This window comes from Candoia aspera, chromosome 15 (genome assembly GCF_035149785.1).
Source record: "Candoia aspera isolate rCanAsp1 chromosome 15, rCanAsp1.hap2, whole genome shotgun sequence".
NCBI lineage: Eukaryota > Metazoa > Chordata > Lepidosauria > Squamata > Boidae > Candoia > Candoia aspera.
Window position 1 is genome coordinate 5856303 of NC_086167.1, and position 20877 is coordinate 5877179.

At 47.8% G+C, this 20877-nt stretch overlaps 1 protein-coding gene across 2 annotated transcripts in view; it reads right to left on the minus strand.

The window, feature by feature from the left end:
* TBC1D10A (TBC1 domain family member 10A) overlaps positions 1–20877 on the minus strand; it is a 470628-nt gene that overhangs the window by 428295 nt on the left and 21456 nt on the right. Inside the window, exons 4-9 of one of the 2 annotated variants that reach the window (XR_010068738.1) lie at positions 19367–19473; positions 16427–16541; positions 15295–15360; positions 14951–15140; positions 13106–13260; positions 10813–11337 (exon numbers count right to left, since the gene is read on the minus strand). Coding sequence is in view for 1 of the 2 variants with exons in the window: in XM_063315378.1 (XP_063171448.1) it covers positions 10945–11337; positions 13106–13260; positions 14951–15140; positions 15295–15360; positions 16427–16541; positions 19367–19473 (1026 nt within the window). In the remaining variant the exon portion in view is untranslated. Of the gene's footprint in view, positions 1–9155; positions 11338–13105; positions 13261–14950; positions 15141–15294; positions 15361–16426; positions 16542–19366; positions 19474–20877 lie in introns of those variants that run through there. The other variant, XM_063315378.1, reaches the window with a different exon arrangement.

Sequence of the window (20877 nt, forward strand, 5' to 3'; positions counted from 1 at the left end):
CCAGTTTTGTGGCTGCCTCTGACCTCCATTGCTGAAAGTGAAAACTGTAGTTTAACTAAGTTTAAAACTGTAAAGCAGTGTTTCTCCGTGTTTCTGTAAAATGTAAAAGTGTAAAATTGTGCTTTAAACCCTAAGGAGAGCCAATGTTTTTAAAAAGAGAAACTCGCACAGCTGAGTCCCCCCCCCCTTTGTGGTCCCTCTCATACATGAACCAGGGCCCTTGGCAATCCAAACATCGCCCACCTTTGCCCTAAAACCTAAACTATTACTGCTTTGTGCATTGCCTTTTGCAAATTGATTTTTCCATTGACCTGTTGTACAAACCAGGGGGGGGGGGCGTTGTTCGTAGCTTAATGGATTGTGCCATTTTCAGCACTGCATTTTGTAAAGGAGGGTCTTCAGCTCAGCACACAGTGGGAAACCCACCAGGTCTGGTTGGTATCGTAAACTGCTGCATCAGGTGGGAATCCAGTGGAAGAACAGCCAGACTGCTCCTGGAAAAACATACTGGATCTAGACAGCAAGGCTTGGAAATCGGCACTGTCCAGATGTGTGTTTTCCCTTGAGCTTCCTCCATGTCTTGCCCACATGCTCCTTAGCAACACGCCTTCGACCTGGGGCATTTCTAACGTTCTCTCCTACTTCCTCTGTCTGTTGCATTCCCCAAACATTTTTTTTTCTCTCCCAGTCTTTGATGCAAAAATGCAGTTAATAAGAAAAACAGGCTGATTCAAGTTGCGGCGGGACCTATAAATGCCAACAGCTAATGTTCCTGCGGCAGCTATTAGGAGTGTAGCTCATAACAGCCCGTCTTCCTGCGGTGAATTGCCCCAAGCTTGGCCTGAAACTGACAGCAGACCCACAAGGAGCAGAATTCCTTGGCGAGGTGGCTTGAAGCCTGCAACTCCCCATTCCATCTTTTGCCTCGCAAAGCCTTCCGGATGCCTTCTCTCCAAGGCCCGCAGCCATTCTGAGGCTGGGGGAGCGTCCCCCGACTTGGCGCTCTCCAGAGGCAGCTCTCCAAAGTGCCCCACGTTGAGGGAAGCTGCATTTGCAATGTCCACACCATCTTTTTTCCTCACCCAGGCTTTCAGAGGTCCTGGCAGAGTTCGCACACGAAGCCAGTGTGTGCTTTGTGGATTGTGTAAATGCTGATATTATGGTTTGCAAACCTGGCTTTAGAGCAGAAAGAGTTGAGTGGACCCAGCCACTTGTGGGTTGTCCAGTAAAGTATGCTTAAACCTTGGCTTAATATGCGGTGTGCCTCCAGCTCCTCCCTGCAGTCTTGTGCCAATGGGCAATCATTTTATTGGTTTATTTATTTATTTGTTAAATTTATCCACCACCTAAATCTCATTCAATGACGACTCTGGGCAGCTTACAATAAATAAAATATTCATTATACAATAAATAAAAAAACCATTACACAATATAATATAATAAATATAAAATGTAAAATATAACATATAACATATAAAATATAAAATATAAAATATAAAATCCAAGATGGTCATGATGGAATTTATGCAGGCCATGTGGCTGAAATCATATATAGGTAGTCCTCACTTAACAACCAAAATTGCGACTGGAATTTTGGTTGCTAAGCAAAGCATTCATTAAGCAAATCTTACTTGATTTCACCTTTTTTGTGGTGGTCATTAAGCGAATCACACAGTTCCTCATTGACTTTGCTTGCCAGAAGCAGGTCGGGAAGGTTGAAAATGGCAATCACAGGACCGCAGGATGCTGTGACAGTCATAAGTGCGAACTGGTTGCCAAGACCCCAAATCATGATCGCATGACTGCAGGGACACTGCGATGGTCGTGTGAGGACTGGTTGCTAGTCAGTCTTCTCAGCACCACTGTAAGTCCGAACTGTCATTAAACAAATGGTCATTAAGTGAGGACTACCTGTATTGGATTAGAAATCCCCAGGGGCTGGATTCATATAACTCAAACCCTAGCAAGCCATATTCCGATTTAGGGAGTTGATACACTGCACAAACAAGGCTAAACCAGCCCCATAAACAAGATTTGCTTTGCTTTAAGTCTTTTGCAGACTGCTGCAAATTCTGATCAGCCGTTGAAGGGTGGTGGCGTGCCCATTTCAGAACAGAGGAAAAAAAACACATAAGCTCATCTGTAAAGTTTTCCATGGCAAATGGGAGGATCACAAGAATCTCAGCAGGGACGGTTGAAAGCTCTCCCAAGGTGGAAAAAAAATAAATAAATGCAGAGCAGGAGTCTGTGGCAGGATTCCCCTTCACATGTTCTGCATTGCTTTGGAACGGAATAGATCAGGTGTGCAAACCTGTAAAAAATTGGGCCGCCTTCCTAGAACACGCTTCTCCGTCATTTTCCAAGTTGCACGGCCCTGTTAGGTAATATTAAACAGTGAAGTGAGAGGTCTGGCAAGAAATGCTCTTTTCTGGGGAAAAAGAGGGTATTTGGGTATTTCACCCACACAGGGCCCTGATCATCTGCCCCAAAGCTAGATTCTGGCAGGGTCACAGATTTAAAACAAGAGTAAAAATGATGGTCTCATTTCTGCAGCCTGACAGTGGAAAATTTCAGCCCCGTGGCAAATTTTGTGGAAATTTACAGGCAGCTACCAATGGGAAGTTGATGAAGTAGAAAGCAGCTAATTGAACAGAGTCTCCAGTTACAGTAAATCTAGATCTTAGGCTCTATTTGACCTATCCTTGCTCGAAAGAAGCTGGATTCCACTTTGTCAAAATTCCAGAATTCAAAAGATTGGGGGAAATTTGGGGGAAATTGCATTTGTCCCAAAACCACCTTGGTTGCTGGGAGTCTTGCGGTGGTGGGGAGAAGCAAAGGGCTTTTCCAGCAGATGTTTCATTACGTGGAGGAACTTGCCCCTTCAGGAGTCTGTTCAACCTTCCCACATCCAAACTTCCAAACCACTTTATTTTGAATGGCAATGAAAGCAAGTTTGTCTCTCATTTTAGAACCTGAGATGGAAAACACCATTTCTGCTTTTTTAATCAGAAAAGTTAAAAACAAGCTGCATTCTTGAAATTCACTTTAAAAAAATCCCCTTAAGGCCTTTGGGCAAAGTGATGAAGACAACTGTAGGATCAACTTGCCAGATATTTTTATCAGTTCTTTCCCAAAGAAATAAATTTTAGAATTCTATTAAATATGATGTGAATGTGTGGCTGAAAATAAGCTATTTCTCCCTCTCCTTCTTTCAGTTTGAGGTGAATTAGAATTAGGCACTTTTCTCCTATAATGCAGACGATACTCTCAAAATGCTGAATCACAAACAGCCACAACCACATGCATGTAATATGTAAACCCAGCACGAATGGCTAATTTATGGCTTACTGCGTCCTGCAACTGGAAAATGGGGTTGCATAAATGACCATGAAGAACATGTGTCTTGCAAGCTGCTTTAATTTTTCAAACTAAAAATAAAACCAACCAGCCACCCTTCTCCCACCGGTGAATCGCATTTTTCAATCCCTCTCAAGCTCCTAAAAATATCAACATCCATTCCTAGGAATACAAACGCATTCTCAAATCAGGAAACACAATCCATTTGCAAGTTAATCAACACTGGTGGTGATGGAAAATATTTTGCCAGAATATCTCCCTCCAACCTCCTAATGATTAACTCAACAGTACTCTTGTTGAAGACACGTTCTCTGTTAGTTTGATCAACTATTCATTGATTTATTGACTCTCTTCATATGGCACAATTACTAAATGAATCTCTTCTCAGGGTTCACACAGGACCAAGAACCACGAACTCTCCAAAATGGCCAAGACAAACCAAAATCTTTGTAACTTGCCCCACTTCACACACTGTGCCAGCAAAATGGTTAAACGAATTCAGGGTATTCCTCAAAGTCTTCCCAAGAAGAATGAAAGAATTTTATCGACAAGTCCGTTGGGAAAAGGGCAGCTGCTCTTTCAAAAGGTTGGATTCGCACAATATGTTGAACCCTCAACCTCAGTTAAAACTTTGGGTTACCATACCTAGCCAGCCAGTTGCTGGCTTGATTCAGACAGTATCTAGCTACCCAACTCCATTTCAATCTAGTGAAGTGTTTCTCAACCATGGCAACTTTAAGACGTATGGACTTCAACTCCCAGAATTCCCAGCCAGCAGGCTGGCTAGGGAATTCCAGGAGTTGAGATCTACCCATGTTGGATAGGGAATTCTGGGAGTTGAAGTCCATACGTCTTATAAAGTTGCTGAGATTGAGAAACGCTGATCTAAACGATCTTCAAGGAAAGGTGGGCCATTAAAGCTGTCCAAGAACTGAGAAGCCGCCACCAACTTTTAGCCATGCTAATGAAAGAAGCACCCTTTTATGTACTCTGAATATTGGATGGCATCGAGAAGGAAGGTGTGGGTCTGTTTCTTGGGCCTTGCCTGTGGTTTTTCCAGACTGACCACTCTTGGAAACAGGAGACAGGTCTCAACAGCATCCTGGCCTGATCCAACAGAACTTCCACAATTCCCTTCTAGTCTTCATCTGCCATACAACTGCTTTTCTACGAAAAACCTGAGTTTCCTTTGGACCCACCTTCCTGGATGTGGATGTGGATGCACCCTTTCCCCTAATCCCTGACAATCATTAATAATCCAGAGTAGGAGGTTAAACTAAGATGGGTTACTTATTGCTCCTTCAATCCTTTGTAACTCTCCTTCTTCCATGATTAACTCACCCTGCTTTCTAATCACCCTCATCACAGACAGGTTCATAAAGATTTCAGCTACTGTAGCCCTCCCAGCTCTAGCACGCTCCAGATTTTTGGATTACAGCTCCCATTATCCCCAGCCTGCCCTGACTGGCAGGAGATTGTAGCGGTAGTCCAACCATCTGGAGGACATGTTACTCTACCCGCTCCCACCAAACGTGACCGAGAACTGCGAAAACTGCATCTTCTTGGGCTGCTTCAAAGTGTGGTTTCCTTTCTAGGCTTCCAGATTGACCACGGAGGACTGGACTGTTCAAGAGGGCCAGTTTTGCCCCAGGGCAGTGCAGTTGCTGAGCCCCTGAAGCCTGGACTCTCAAAAGGGGAAAGAAAAACCATGGCAGATGGGAAGCAACTAATTAGGAACTTTTCCCAAGACATGGCATCTTAGACTTAGCTACCCCAACATGATGCCCTCCTGACATATTGGACTACAGCCTCCAGGGTTCCCAATCACCATACTGGGAAACACCAGGAATTTATCCCCGTATCTGCTTTCAGCAAATGTTCAGCTTTGTCCTTGAGTCTCTGGCTTGAAATCAAAGCCTTGATCAAGTCTGGTGCTAGGGATTCTTGCTCAGACAAACCAGACCAAATCTCAGGAGCGTTATTATCTCCCCTGCACCCCTCTGGCCCGTGACATTTGGTCAGCCAGCTGCAAAACACAACCCAGCAGAGCTAAGTAGCACCTGAGCAACGGCAGAGTTCTGCTGAGGTTCCCTAAGGAGGAAGGAGGGCTGTGAAAGCAGCTTGGATTCGTTCAGTCAAGAGGGCAAGGAGGGCCAAGGACAGAGAGCAGGCAAAGATAAAGCCAAGGCTACATGCCCTGCCACAGTGCAGAGGATAATAAACACTCCTGATCGCTGACCCCGCTAAGAAAATAGGGTGGAGAGAACGGTCCCATTGCCACGTCATGCCAAGATCAGGTTTGTTTTAGCCACCATTTTTCAAATAAGCCCCAATGGGCTGGAAGTGCATTAACAGCTGAGCCAACCAAAGCAATACAGGTAGTCCTCACTTAACAACCATTCATTTAGTGATGGTTCGGACTTACGATGGTGCTGGGAAAGCCAACTTACAACCAGTCCTCACAATTACGACCGTTGCAGTGTCCCTGCAGTCACATGATGACAATTTGGGCACTTGGCAAACAGTTCACATTTATGACCGTCACAGCATCACGTGGTCACATGATTGTCAAGTTTGACCTTCCCAGCTGGCTTCTGGCAAGCAAAATCAATGGGGAACTGTGTGATTCACTTAACGACCACGTGGTGCGTTTAACAATCGTGATTTGCTTAATCACTACCGCCATCACCACAGAAGGTTGTCAAATTGGGTTGGATCTGCTTAATGACCACTTTGCTTCGCAAGCAAAATTCCGTTCCCGATTGTGGTCATTAAGCGAGGACTACCCCCAACATTCATTCATTCATTCATTCATTCATTCATTCGATTTATCCAATTTGTCACCGCCCATCTCCTCCCACTGGAGGGACTCTGGGTGGTTTACAACAGAATACTCAGTAAAACAATAAATATATAAAATGCATTATAAAATTACATATTGTTAATAACATAAATAAAAGTAAAGTCCAGATGGCTGCAGCTCATTCAGTCTTCGTGTGGAAGGGGTACTTCAAGGCACTAGCCAACCCCAGGCATGACTCTTCTCCTCCCTGCCCCAGGCCAGGTGGCATGATGTCTTAGTGGCATGAGTAATCTGAGTTGCGGCAAATTAACGGGGGAGACTAAACCAGCCTTGTATAATAACTATAACAAAACTGCAGGCAAGGGTTTTGGGAACAGAGCAATCCTATCCTTCTATTAGGCTGGAAGTGAAAACAGGGCACCTGACTCCCAGGGTGTGGACTGGATGCTCAGCCTAGGAAGAAACTCACACCTACAAAATGCAAAAAGTGGGAAATTCTGGGCATTTGCAAAACTGCTGGTCTGGGACTGTGTTAGACCACTCACAGGCCAACCCCCCTTAAGCTTTTCACAAGGGTCAGCGTTAAAACGCAGCACAAAGGGCAGGGAGAACTGCTCTGCATAGTGGCATTTGGGGTTGGGGTTGCTATTGCTATCACACCCGCAGCAACAGCTGTTTCCCATCCTTTCAGTGGGCCATCAGAATGGATATTTTATTCAGGCAGAACAGATGAGAACAGACATCAAATGCAGCCCATGAAAGCAGACGTCCTAATAGATCCAGGAATTTAAGAATCCTAACAGTCTTCAAAGCACCCATGAGTAACCCAGATTGGAGCCTGCAGGCAATGGCAGAAATGAGCTTGGCCTCTAGGATCTTTCCCAAAGTTGCCACCGACTTGCGATTTGAAATGAGGGACCAGGGAAACAGTTCAATGCTAAGTGATTATCATTCGAATCATTCGAATATTAGAACGTAAGGCCTGGTCCTGGATGGGACCCCCGGCCCATCTCGTCCCGCAGCCTGTTCTCCCAGTGGCCCGCCAGCTGCCCAAGGAAGCCCAGCGGCCTCCCAGCAGATGGCCTTCAGAGGCAGCCCCCCCACCACCAAGGATCCCCAGGACGTCCCTGAATTGGTCCAACCCACTTTTGAAGCCAGCGAAACTGGCAGCCAGCACCACATCTCATGGCCGTGAATTCCAGAGCTGAATTCTGCTTTGTGTAAAAGAATATTTCCTTTTGTCTATCCTGGTTCTCTTGGGATTCAATGCCTTTGAGTGATCTCTGGTTCTAGTCATTTGGGAAGGGGAAAATAGCTTCTTGTCCACTTTATCCACATCATGCCTAATGCTGGACACCTCAATCACATCTCTCGTTTGCCTCCTTTCTAGCCTAAAAAGCCCCAAATGTCACCCTTTTTCTTCTGTGGAGCAGCGTTCACAACCAAGCTGTCCTCATCATCTCAGCTGTCCTTCTCTGAACCCTCTCTAGCGCCACTGTATCCTTTTGGAGGTGCAAAAGGCATTTAATTGCATTTAACGTTCCTTAAAGCTAAATGACTCCTTACTTCCACTCATATTCACTTTTTGCTCTGGCCTGGCTTGCTTTTTGAAATGCGCATCTGGGCATGCCTTTTACAGACTAAATGGAAGCACTGAATCGCAGCATCGCTTAGGGTCTGCATTCGCACAAGAAAAGCAGGGTGCGGTAGTGGTTAAGGTATGGACTGGCACTGGGGAGACCCAGGTTCAAGTCCATCCTTGACCACCGAAGCTTCCTGGGTGACTTTGGGCCAGCCACTCTCTCTCAACCCAACCGACCTCACAAGCCACAAAGAACACCCCTAACCAAGGTTAAAAACTAAGGTCTGAATGAAGCTGCTTAGTGTTTTACAGGCCTGGTTAAGCATGTCTTTGTTTGTTAGATTTATATTCTGCCTTTGATTTGGGAGTTTTGGGGAGGATTTTGCCCTGCAAGATCATTGGACAGGATCAGCTGAAAACCCCCTGAAGAGAGAAACTTCCATCTTCCCATTACCTGCCCACTGATCTTCAGATAAGGATTACCAACCCAAGTCAAAATCAGGAGTCTGATGGCTCCTTTTCTGACTTAGAACTGTTACTAAAAGGCAGAAGCTTTTGAGTTGCAGCTCATTTCATCAGATGCAGGGAGTGGCTGGACTGATACAGGATTTAAACTGGGGTGAATCGCGGGGGAAAGGAGAGGAAGACAGGTGGGTCAGGCAGATGAAGGTTGAAAGTGAGGCAAATTACAAGTAGCTTGTTAAGAATTGGAATGTATTAAAACCCATTGTGTTCGTTGAGACCTTCTGAAATGGCCTGAAAACTTACATACAGGTAGTCCTCACTTAATGACCACAACTGGGACCGGCATTTTGGTTGCTAAGCAAAGCGGTCATTAAGTGAATCTGACCCGATTTACGACCTTTGCAGCAGTCATTAAGCAAACCACGTGGTCGTTAAGCAAATCACCCCATTCCCCATTGATTTTGCTTGCCAGAAGCTAGCTGGAAAGGTTGAAAATGGCAATCACATGACCACGGCACGCTGAGATGGTCATAAACGCGAACCAGTTGCCAAGTGCCCAAACCGTAATCACATGACTGCAGGGATGCTGTAACGGCTGTGTGAGGACTGGCTGCAAGTCGGTTTTTCAGCACCATCGTAAGTCTGAACCCTCACTAAATGAACGGTTGTTCACCGAGGACTACCTGTATATAGTATGTGAATTCAGCAATTTGTCCCTGCTCAATTGTGCTGCTGCTGTTTCTTTTTTCCAAGAAGGCTACTCTGAGATCCTGAGATGCATCTGATGAAGTGAGGTGCAGCTCGCAAAAACTTGTGCCTTTTAATAACACCCGTCAGCCTGATCCCTCCTGACGTCTGGTAACCAAAAACCAACATGGTTTTCCTCTTACAAGATCCATCCTCAACATTTCTTTTTCTCCAGGGCAACCAGTCAAATGGCACACCGTATTTACATAATTCTGGTTTATTTCACCTTTTGTACAAAACAGTTTCAGCGATTGATTTAAAAAAAAAAAATCCACATATGCAAAACCCACCGTCAGCCATAACCTGGCACAGGAGGAGGAAGGGCAGAACCGTGTCCCCCCGCCCCGTGCCCTTCCCCAGATACACACTTCAATTTTTGCCAACAGAAAAGACAACGGCAAGTATTCCTTTGTGCCTCCCCCAACAAACCAAGTTTATGCCACAAAAGGGGGGGGCAGGTGGGGGGGAAGCCTCTTCTTGCACTTCCTACATAAGAAGCTCCCCCCACTCCAACTTTGCTTTGTGCAAGGATGGAAGCGTCAGTTTACTGTTGCCTTGGAAATACAAAAGGCTGAAGCTCAGCCGGCAACAGGCTAAAAAAACGGACAGGGGGGTAGCATTTTGCATGCCTGAACCCATCGTTTCAGGGAGGGGCCTTAACACAATGGAGAGATGGCGCCAGAGGCTAGGCCACTCGGAGCAGGAGCAGCTCGGTTTTAACTTTGCCAATGCTGGCAAAAACAAGACCCAACTCTATCTGTGGCCGCTTTGCTAAAGACGGGCAAAACAGGGGATTTTAGTGTCCTGGAAATGGATTGCTCTTTGAAGAGAAAATCACAGCCCTGGAACGCAAGAAGACAGGCTGGAATCCAAGCCACTTGCAAGAGAATACAGGCATCGGATTTCTGCCGGAGTTCCTTCTGGTCCAGAATTGGGTTGGGGAATCCAGCATTTCTGGTACATACAGCCTATGGGAATTCGGTCAAGACAGCAAGACTAGCTGGATAGCATTTCTTTCTAACTCTCTGACTTTTATCAGCAAGAGTAGAAACATTAATGTCTTGGACTCCCCTTCTGCTAGAGGAAACGGTCCCAGGGGGCCGTGCAGACAGGAGGAGGAAGAACAGCAGCCAAGTCAAATTGTTCCTATGAAGACAGAACACACATGGAATTATTGCCTCCACTGAACGCCGTTCCCTCAACTTAGGGTCCCCCATGGGACACGCGATCATTCATCTGGAGAACCTCAGCAGGAGAAACAGGTGCCTTGGGCGCCCTTCCCCAGGGACTTCCAGACAGACCTCAATGCCCGTCACAGGCTTGGCGTGACAGAGCCAGTGGTAGCCTTACGCTTTTGGAGGTCACCGGCGTAGCGAAGGGGCTGAGAGAGGTAGCATCTGAGAGAGAAGCCCGGCTGCTCCTCTGATTGAGACTGGAATGTAAGATCCGAGAGCAAAGGCAACTGCATGCATGGAAGGCGGGTACAAGCCCTTCCGGCCAAGAAATCAATGCGCCTCTGCCCTTCTGTCCACCGAGGGAGAGAAGGGCAGGGTTGGAGTTAGGGGGATGACCTCCATGCATTCCTATCAGAAGATGTGCTGGTGGTGTTAGGCTGAGCCAAACCACACCTGCAATTTAACGGTGAACAGGTAGCCACACCCCTCTCCCGCGTTTCTATACCTGTATGGTTCTGGCCAATCAAACTTTCCCTAAAGGCAAGGAGGGCCGCCCCACTGCCTCCCAGCCTCAGAAACACCTCCCCCCCCACCATAAGGAGGACAGCAGGGGCACTCTTGGCCTCAGCCTTCCCAACTGGGGGTGCCAAAGGCATCTGGGACGCCTTCCCTTGGCCACCCACTGCCCCCCGACAAATCTTTCTGCCCCTCCTTACAATCCCAGCTACCACTTTCCTACCCAGGGAGTCACTGGTACAGTCTGGCCTGAGGACTGGGAGGGAGGTGGTCTGGAAAGTGCAGCCCCCCCCCCCCATTTACAGGTATGTGTCCTCACTCTCCCGGGAGCTGAGGCTCTCCTTGGACTGGTGGAGAAGGGAGGAGTCGGGCTCCAGCAGAGTCTGAGATCCATTTTCTTCAGGGATGGGACCATTGGCTTGGTGGCCCCTGATGAGTGGCCCTTTGGGGGGGCCCTTCTGCAACTTGATCTTGCGGCCCTTGGGGGAGAGGGCCGTGCCGGGGGGCAGAATGATGGAGGGCGAGGGCTCCAAGGCTTTGTGGGAGTAGGGCTCGGAGTCCCGGATAGCCTTGGCGCCGTGGAAGCGGGGAGGGGACTTGCACTGCAGCTCCCCGTGGGTCTCCTTCCATTTCTTCAGCTGGATCAGGTGTTCCCGCTCGATGTGACGCTCTGTCACTGGCAACTCTATGATCTAGGAGGAACAAAGCAAATAGGTGGGCATCTGGGTGTTTCCCAAAACCTGGACAGACACCAGAAGGACTGGCGCCAGGATATAAATCATGGTGAGAAGGGTGTCTACCCGCCCTGAGCTTCCTTCTGCCTCCAAATATTGTCCCGTTCCCCATTTTCCTAATGGTCTGAGGACTTACCTACACCCCAGTCACTTTCAGTGAATTCCAAAGCCTTGTGAAGGGGTTACTGCAATGTTTCTCAACCTCGGCAGCTTGAAGGTGCGTGGACTTCAACTCCTAGAATTCCCACGGCTGGCTGGGGAATTCTGGGAGTTGACGTCCACGCATCTTCAAGCTGCCGAGGTCGAGAAACACTGGGTTACTGCAAACCTTGCAGAAATAACATACGACAAGGGCGTCTCTTCCCCGCCACCTCCATCCCAAATGGGGCTGTCTTCTGGGTTGGTCAAAAAAATGAAGGGGCCACCATTACAGTGCAATCAGAGCTCCCCCAGGTTCTGAGGCATCTGCTCCCAAGCGCCTTTGTCCACCACGCAGAGAAAGAGGGATGCTCACGTTCTGAGCTTAAACCAAGAGCTCTGGCCCGTTGCGTTGCGATGCATAAAAAAACATGGGATGGAATTGTGCACCTGTGATTAAGTCTACCTTTTCCATTCTGAATTGCTCAGCCTCAAGTGAGTGTTTGCTTCAAGCAGTGAGGAAGGGGGGCACACGGGGCAGAATTATGCCCTGCCTGGGAACTAAAAGAGGTTCAATTCTTAGGGTTATTGCTTTTTTGTGGGGGGCATTTGTTTAGGCTGGGGGCTTAAGGAATAAAATGTGTCCCTTAAAACCTGAGAAAGCTTAAATAGCTGGTCCTGTGCATATTTTCGCCAGGGTTGAGAAGACAAGCCTAATGCAGAAAGGCTGTTCCAGCAGAGGGCAGCCTTGGTAAAAGCCACTCTGGGAAAGCAGATTCCCATTCCCATTCCCTTCCATCCCTGCTGCATTTACAAAGGACTCTTGGTAGTTTACAACAACCACGAAAACATCCACAGTCAGCATTAAAAGTTTTAAAAAGCTAATAAAAAGTTTTAAAACATTTTTTTGAATCCATTCAATCGTGTCCGATTCTCAGAGGCGGCCTGGACAAGTCCCTGCAGTTTTCTTGGCAAGGCTTTTCAGAAGTGGTTTGCCATTGCCTCCTTCCTAGGGCTGAGAGAGAGGGACTGGCCCAAGGTCAGACAGCTGGCTTTGGGCCTAAGGCAGAACTAGAACTCATGGTCTCCCAGTTTGTAGCCTGAAGCCTTAACCACAACACCAAACTGGCTAACATAAATAAATTAGTTTAGCAACCGTTCAAAGGTATGACGGTGCTGAAAACAGTGAGTTATGACCAGTCCTTGCACTTACAACCGCTGCAGTCACATGATCAAAATTCAGGTGCTTGGCAACTGGCTCACACTTACGACGGCGGCAGCATTCTGGGGTCACGTGATCACCCTTTGCAACCTTCCCAGCCTGCTTCCAACAAGCAAAGTCAATGGGGGAAGTCAGATTCGCTTAATGTCTGTGGGGATTCGCTTAAGGACCATGGCAAAAAACTTCACAAAATCATGTGTGACTCGCTTAACAACCTCCTCACTTAGCAATGGAAGTTCCAGTCCCAATTGTGGTCATAAGTCAAGGACTACCTGTATAGCGCCCAGCTCTACAGCTTTTCTGACTTTAATCAGAGGCTTTACGTACAACAGAACAGAGAGTGTGACCCAGCTGAACTGGTTTTACCTCCTGCACAAGGAATGTCTCTTGCATGATCTTGGGGTTCAGGGCCCTCAGCCGTTCCATCGTCTCGTATTGCCCTTGGCAGGATCTGAGCTTCTCGGAAGAACCCAGAGTGTATTTCAGAAGCACCAGGCCTACCCGGAAGATGATCTTGACTCCTGCAGGGAGGAGAGTTGAAAGCTAAAGTTCAAATCCAATCCTTTATTTGGTCACTAACCAGCATTTTGCACAAATTCACACCGAACACTACGAAATGCAATGCCAAGGTTAAAAGGAGAAGAAAGAAGAGATTACTAAATGAGTCCAGGTAGTCCTCATTTAGTGACCACAATTGGGACCAGCAACTCTGTTGTTAAATGAAGCGGCCACTAAGTGAAACTTACTTGAAGATTAAAACACAGATCTAAAATTGCTGGAATACTGTTAAAATACTACTCTGTGAACCAATAGGTTTTCAATACATTTTACAATCATAAAATCTGTAAAAATCCAATAAAATAGGCTCAGTCTTCCTACCCTTGTTCTCTTTCATACAGTGATGCTAAATTTTGAGTTCATACTTTATGTAAAGCCATCATTTGCTTATTCAAGGTTTACTGAATAAGCCACAATTGAGTTCACACAATACACTAAGCCATAAACTATTATTTCCCATCACCGTGGTTGCATTCACACATTCTAAACTACAAACAAGCACATCAGATTATGGCTTAATACACGGTGCAGATCTAGTCCTTGAATCTTGAGGAAGGATTCAAAGGATTCAATTCAAAATTGAAGGTTTTCAGTAGGAAAATCCAAGGGTGTTACTAAACAAGGAAATGGAAATGGAAGATGCTTGTACAAATTTCTACAACCCGCCCCCAGAAGAACACCTTCACCCAAGCTAGCAGTCTCTTTGTGCAGTTTTCCCACGCCAAGCCCTGAAAAGTGAAATGTGGATTGGAAAGAACACATTAGGTCTGGAGCTGAAGGCCACGGGGACCAAATCTAGAAAAAGTCGATCTGGAACCATCTTGCCCCCTCACAGGACCTGGTGAGCTGCATTAGGAGGGACTCAAAGAGAATTGCATGGATTACAGCCCACGCCGGGCAGGACATGGTCCTCATGGTGCACCTCATGGTGCGGGACAAAGCTGTAACTACAAAGCCATTCACCAGGGGGCAGCCAGGAGACATGAAGCAATTCCCTAAACCAGTGTTTCTCAACCTTGGCAGCAAAGCTGGCTGGGGAATCTTGGGAGTTGAAGCCCACACAGCTTAAAGCTGCCAAGGTTGAGAAACATGCCCTCAACATCCCACCTTCCATAACTATAGGAGAAGGATATGTAAGCGGGACCTGCACACTGGTGAAATGCACTTGCCAGCCAGAAGCACAGTGGCTGGGTTTACACAGCACACCCAAGGCGGGGAAGGGCCCCCCATGGTGCACAAAGGACTAACTGGATCAAGAGGCCCACCCAGTCAGTCCTCCAGACAAACGAGAGGGAGCGGCAGAGTGTCCAGAAGCACAAGATGCCATATTGGTAAAAGTTACTGCCGGGCAGCTGTAAAACATGCCTGCTGAACTGCTCAAACACCTACCTGATGCTAGCTGGGCAGTAGGGAAGGGCAGATCAAGCAGTGGAGCCCACTACACCTTGATGCAAGGGCTCATGGGATATCGGGGGGGCTGCGCATTCCCCCAAAGAGCAGTCCTACTTGGTCCGCCCGCCAGATGCCACGACTCCAGTGCTGGGCAGCGAGAGGCAACCCTTCCCCAGAGGTATCTGCCCTGCCCCAAAGATGACCAGCAGGCATTCCCTCTGCAAAGGCCGGCCACTACGCCCGAAGGGGGACCCCCGGTACCTTCGCAGAAGAACATGTCCCAGACCCGCAGCACGGAACTCCAGGGCAGGGTCCTGGAGAAGGCGCACATGAACCACTCTGTCATGTACAGGATGGGGTCGATCTTCTGCTTGCTGAGATGCTTGTACGCCTGCGGGGAGACTTTGTGCAGCAGCGAGAAGAGAATCTCGCCATCCAGCTGAATGGCCTCCTGCAGGGAAGGAGAGAGGAGATCCTGGACCAGGCTGGCACCGCCTCGCCGTCGGTCCGCCCCCCGGCTCCTGCCCTGTGGCTCCACTTCTTCCTCGCGCTCCGGAGCACAGCACGGCAGCAGACCTTCGTGGTGGCCTCACGGAAACACTCACCAGCTTCTCGCTGTAGTAGCCAGGAAGGTATTTCTCACAGATCTGCACTAGGCACCAGAACGCTTGCTGAGAAGAAGACGACAAAGAGAAAGACGTCATTCCACAGCCCGGGGCTGCTTAGCCTGGCAGGATTAAGCTTGCCCTGGGGAGGGGGAGCGGAAGGAGAATAGGGGGTTGCCCAGCTGGACTTACCATCAGCACCTCCCTCACCCTCCCACCAAGGGAACTCTGCCAGGGGGAAGCAGATACAGATCTGCTGCATCTTCTCCCTTCTACACAACCCTACGCAACGTCCTGCCAGGCAGCATCGGGGAGATGGGCCAGAAGGGCTTCACCCACAAATCCCTGCTCCTCCACAGCCCCCATTTCAATCCCCCCAAACCACGTGGAGAGGATGGCCTGGTTCAGCAATCCTGAAGGCTTTGCCCACCTGTGTTCACACACATGTTTTTCTCAAAAAGTCCAACAGCTGTTGACCAAAGGCAGGACCAGAGCTACAAGGACAGAGGCCCTCCAGCGCCTCTGAAGGCCGCTTCCGGATCAGGGAGGCAGGAAGAGGAGAGGAGGCATGCCAGACCGGACACGGGGTGTGTGTGTGTGTTGTCTAACGGTGGGGTCTTGAAAAAAAGCCCAAGGTCCGCCTGAAGACCGTCTCTGTCGCCTGAACTTCCTGAAACGCTACAGCCTCCCTCCTGTTCGGAATTCTTTGTACCCGCTCCACAAGCTTTTATTTTTACGCCAGGAAATCCAGCTCTGATTATTTTCACCCTTAGCTTAGAGAACGACTGTACGGGCTAGCAAAGCCAGAAGCAGCGGCCCTCTGGATAGAGTGGCATTTCTCAACCTTGGCCACTTGAAGGTGAGTGGACTTCAACTCCCAGAATTCTGGGAGCTGAAGTCCACACACCTTCAAGTGGCCAAGTTTGAGAAATACTGGTCTAGTTAATTAGAAGTTAGTGGGAAGGAAGAAAAGGATCAGTTCATGCTGGCTGCGGAATTCTGGGAGTTGAAGTCCACCCATCTTCAAGTGGCCATGGTTGAGAAACACGGGGACAGAGACAGGAAGGACACGCGCCACCTCCAGAAGGAGAGGAGACCAAACGGAGAGTCTGCCAGGGGAATCCTAGCGCACCTCGGCAGGCATGTGCATCAGCAGCACAGCAGCAATCGGGGCCTGGGCTTGGCAATACCCTTCCTCTGGCCGATACAGCGTATAAGCTTTCAGGACCCGGAATAAATCTTGCTGCCTGGAGAAACAAAAGCAAAGCGTGGAAGGGAGAGGTGGGAAGGTCAGGCAGGAGGAGATCAACTGTTCACAGTAAAGTTCAGATTGTTGCAAAGAAGCTGGTGTGCCCAGTTGCTGGGACGGCCCTCCAACGTTGGAAGTTCTGGGTCCAAGCCATGGAGCGGCCCCACAGATCCCCTGCCCTTAGAGAACTGGCCCCAATCCGCCCACAAAATTGGGGTGAGATCGGCCTCTCTTACAGGGCGGTCCCAAAGAGGCCTCTTACAAAAAGGGCATTGACCGGGGCTGCACAAGGACCAGCTGAGAAGGCGGTCGACCCAAGGTGTCCATCAGAACCAAATTATGGGATCGCAGAACAATCAAAGGCTGCCCCAGACTGAACCCAAGGCCTTCCAGTATGTTCAACAATTTAATAGGTTTGCACGTAAGCACATACGTTTCCACCCCATTTCTGTATTTATTTGCTTTTTAATAAATTTATTTATATTTATATTAATAACATATATGTAAATAAAGATAATTAAAATAAATTTTAAATAAAGATTTATAAGGCTGCCCAGCTCAGACGCTGTGACTCCGGGTGGCCTACAGCATAAACACACAGTAAATCGAAAAGGAAAAATGAAGAAAATCATGTAGCAACACACAGACAATACAACAGTCTAAAATCTGGACCAAGCACACAACAAAACAAACACCAGGAGGGAGAGGGGACAGGGACAATTATTTGACTCCACAAAGCAGCAATTTGAACCAAGATGCTCCTTGAACTGAACCAACATTTTGAACTGGATCTTGGATGGGTCACACACACACACACACCCTCACACTGACCACATGAAACGTACTCCAAGGTTTCAGGTAAGGGCTTGTAACATGATTTTTATAAATACATTAGGGCAGTGTTTCTCAACCTTGGCAACTTTAAGATGCATGGACTTCAACTCCCAGAATTCCTCAGCCAGCATAGCTAGCTGGGGAATTCTGGGAGCTGAAGTCCACGAGTCTTAAAGTTGCTAAGGTTGAGACACACTGAATTAACGTATTGCAGTATTTTTTTCTAATTCCTTTCCTAACGCTTTGGGATCTTCATAAAAACACCCCATCTAACAGTGCCTTGCCTGGACTCAGTAATTAATCAGGAACAGGCCCAGCTAGTTCTTGGATGGGAAACCACTAAGAAATCCAGGGACATAGGCTGGAGCAGGAAGTTGAAAAAGCATCTCAGAAGGCAACTGTGGCAAACTCTTTCTGTACTGTTGCCAAGAAAACCTTCAAGGGTGGGCCCATGAACTCATCAGGAGTCAAGCTCAGCTTGAAGGAGACTTCACTTTTACATGTTGGGCGTTTTCACTGAGTCATCTGCCACAATTCCATCATCCTGTTCCTTAAGATTCAGCACTCACCCAGGTCCACTCAGCATCAGTCGCTCTGCCCATCCCACTCTTGCTTATGCTAAACAGCCTATGTCATTTTCATGCTGTTTCCCAGAATAGCTCTTTGCCGGTCTTATTTTCTGCTTTTTTCCTAATCTGAACCAGGCAAAAGTAAACTGCTGCTTTCCAGAAATTTTGGACTGCAGCTCACACCGTCTCTCGTCCAAAGCCATGCTGCAGGGACCTCAATCTGAAAGGCCCGGCGTGTTCACCCCACCCCAAGTCATTAATGGCTATTTGCAAATAATCTACACGCCGCGATTCCAAGTAACACATAAATGGAAGCTGCACAAAAAAGCCCTTTTCAATTTCAAACCCCAAAGTCTTCTTCCATCATCACACTTAAGCTCCCCACAACTGAATCCTCATGTTGGCCTTTTGGTGCAATGTTTAGAAAGGGATTTCTTCTTTCGAAAGGCTGGATTTTACTGCTTGCCTACTGTAATGCCATTCAAATTACATGGGTTCCTCATTAAAAAAAAAAATCTTAGTTGTTATGATGTTTCCACCTGCAGCTCTGTTTAATGCTAGGCTGGGGGGGTTGTGTATTAATATTTCTTCTTGAAAGCCACTTGAACTGTATGCGTGGAGTAGCAGGGTACCAATGTTTGAAATGGCAAGAAACTACAATTCAGGAGGACAAAGATTGCCCAGCATGTTGAGACTTGCACTCTTACTTCACCAGCCACTCCTAAGTGGCCAGGACAACCAGAATCTTGAGGGTTGCCTGGGAACCTCAGGCAGGGAACTTCCTTGAAATCTTTCACAAGCCCCAGTCAAGAGGAGCTGAGTAGCATCGGCTTAGAATTTTCTAAACCCAACATTGTTAAGGTTGTCAATCCACGACAAAGCCTCCTCCCCAGCAAGATGCCGTGTTTGGACCATCGCCCCCACCTTCATAAAACTACCCAGTGGATCAAGTCACCAGGCTGTCTAATCCAGTGTTTTTCAAACTGGGCAACTTTAAGATGGGTGGACTGGGGAATTCTGGGAGTTGAAGTCCGCCCATCTTAAAGTTGCCCAGTTTGAAAAACACTGGTCTAGTCCATCATTCTGTGCCCACACTGACCAGTAAAATATCAACGGGAGGGTCACGCACAAGCTAGGGACTCAGCTGCACTCCTGCACTTGGGTTCCTAAAACTGACCTTAAAAGACATGGTGCCTACAGGCTTGGAAAGAAGACTAGGAGCCACTGACCGGTTGAGCTGCCATGAATTTGGATCAGCTGCCTTCTAAACCCTTGGCTTGCAAACTCCACTGTCTGATTATAAGCCAGGCAAAGGCCGTCTTCCCCTTATCCCTCCTGAATCGCTCTCCACACTAGAGGACTCCATCACGTTTTGAAAGGAGCATTTACAAAAACACAGGGGACGGACAGGGCCGCTTACCCGTGGCCTCCCCGAGAAGCAAACATTTCATGGAATGGAAACTGCCGGTGGAGATCTCGCTCAATCACGTCCAGCCACTTGGGCTCCCCCGGGGCCACGTCCAGCTCCTGCAAATCAAAAACAATTATTATATGATAGGATTTGGAAGACTCCAATACAGAAATTTCAGAAGTCCCAAGGGTGGTTCTTCCCAAACGGCCCAGTCCTCTTTCTGCCCCACAGCACCGAGGATCTCTCTCTTTCATTAAAGAAAGGGAGAAGATGGGCTGCCTGATTAGCTTGCAGGTGTATCTACTGCTGGCGTTTTATGGCTGGGGAATTCTGGGACTTCAATGCAAAATCCAGGCATTGTAAAGTTGCCAAGGTTCTAAGTGACAGCTGAGGTCTTGAAGGGAGGAACATCTGTGTGCCAAACAGGTGTTTTGCTTCTATACTTCAGCTCTGTCATTAATGCCTTTCAAAAAACCAGAGAAGAACCAACCGACCTCAAAAGAATCTGCAGAGATTCCATCAAGCACAGAAGTGGCAGCTCATGGAATTTGACCTCCTATTATACATTGACCACACTGACTGCAACTGTACCCAATTCCACAGGGAGTCCTCATTTAGCAACTACAATGAGGACTGGCAATTCAGTTGCTAAGTGAAGCAGTTGCTAAGTGAAACCGCAACCGTGCTTCTGATCTGACTTCAGCTTTCCTTTGCTTTACAGACCTGAGAAGGTCGTAAATGCGAGGATTGGTTGTAAAGTTACATTTGCATCACCGTCGTAATTGCGAACGGTCACTAAAGAAGGCCGTTGCTAAATGAGGACTACTTGGACCAGGTGTAGCACCAGAGCTTTGTAATCTGTGCTTATGGATCAAGACTGGAAGGGATGAAGAAAGTGTGTGGAGGGAGGGTCAACAGATGAGCATGGAGCTAAAGCCACAACCAGAAAAGCACAGGTAAGAAAATTCCTAGTTTCTTGAATCTAGAAAGGTATTTCCATCAAGACCAAAACCCGCCATTCGGTTCTTTGTTAAGAACGCAATGTTCCAACGGCTCAGTTATTCTTTAGCACAGCATGAAAAACATCCTTGGCAGACTTTGCTCTGAAAACATGGAAACAGCATACACAAAACAGCACTTTTGCCGGGGGGGGGAGTCAGTGGGGCTGGAGCAGAACCTGGCTTACGGCGATGGCTTCGTTAGGCCGATTGAAAGATTTGCAAAAACACGCAAGCCGTGGGAAGGGGACATTTGTCACATCGGCAGAGCAACCAGGGAAGAAAATTTAACTTTCACTCTCTACCCTCCTCCCCCCACCTCCGCTGCCATTCTGCATTTTTGAAATACACCTTTTTTCAAATATTAGATGCAGAAATACATCTAGCAAGATGTCTGGTGTGGCCCCCTCGTGTAGATAACCCTACAGCCTGAAGGTGACACCTCCCTCTGTGAAGCAGCGTTGTCCCTTATTTGCCTCCTTATTAGCTAACGGGTGACCAGTTTCCACCACCACCCTGCAA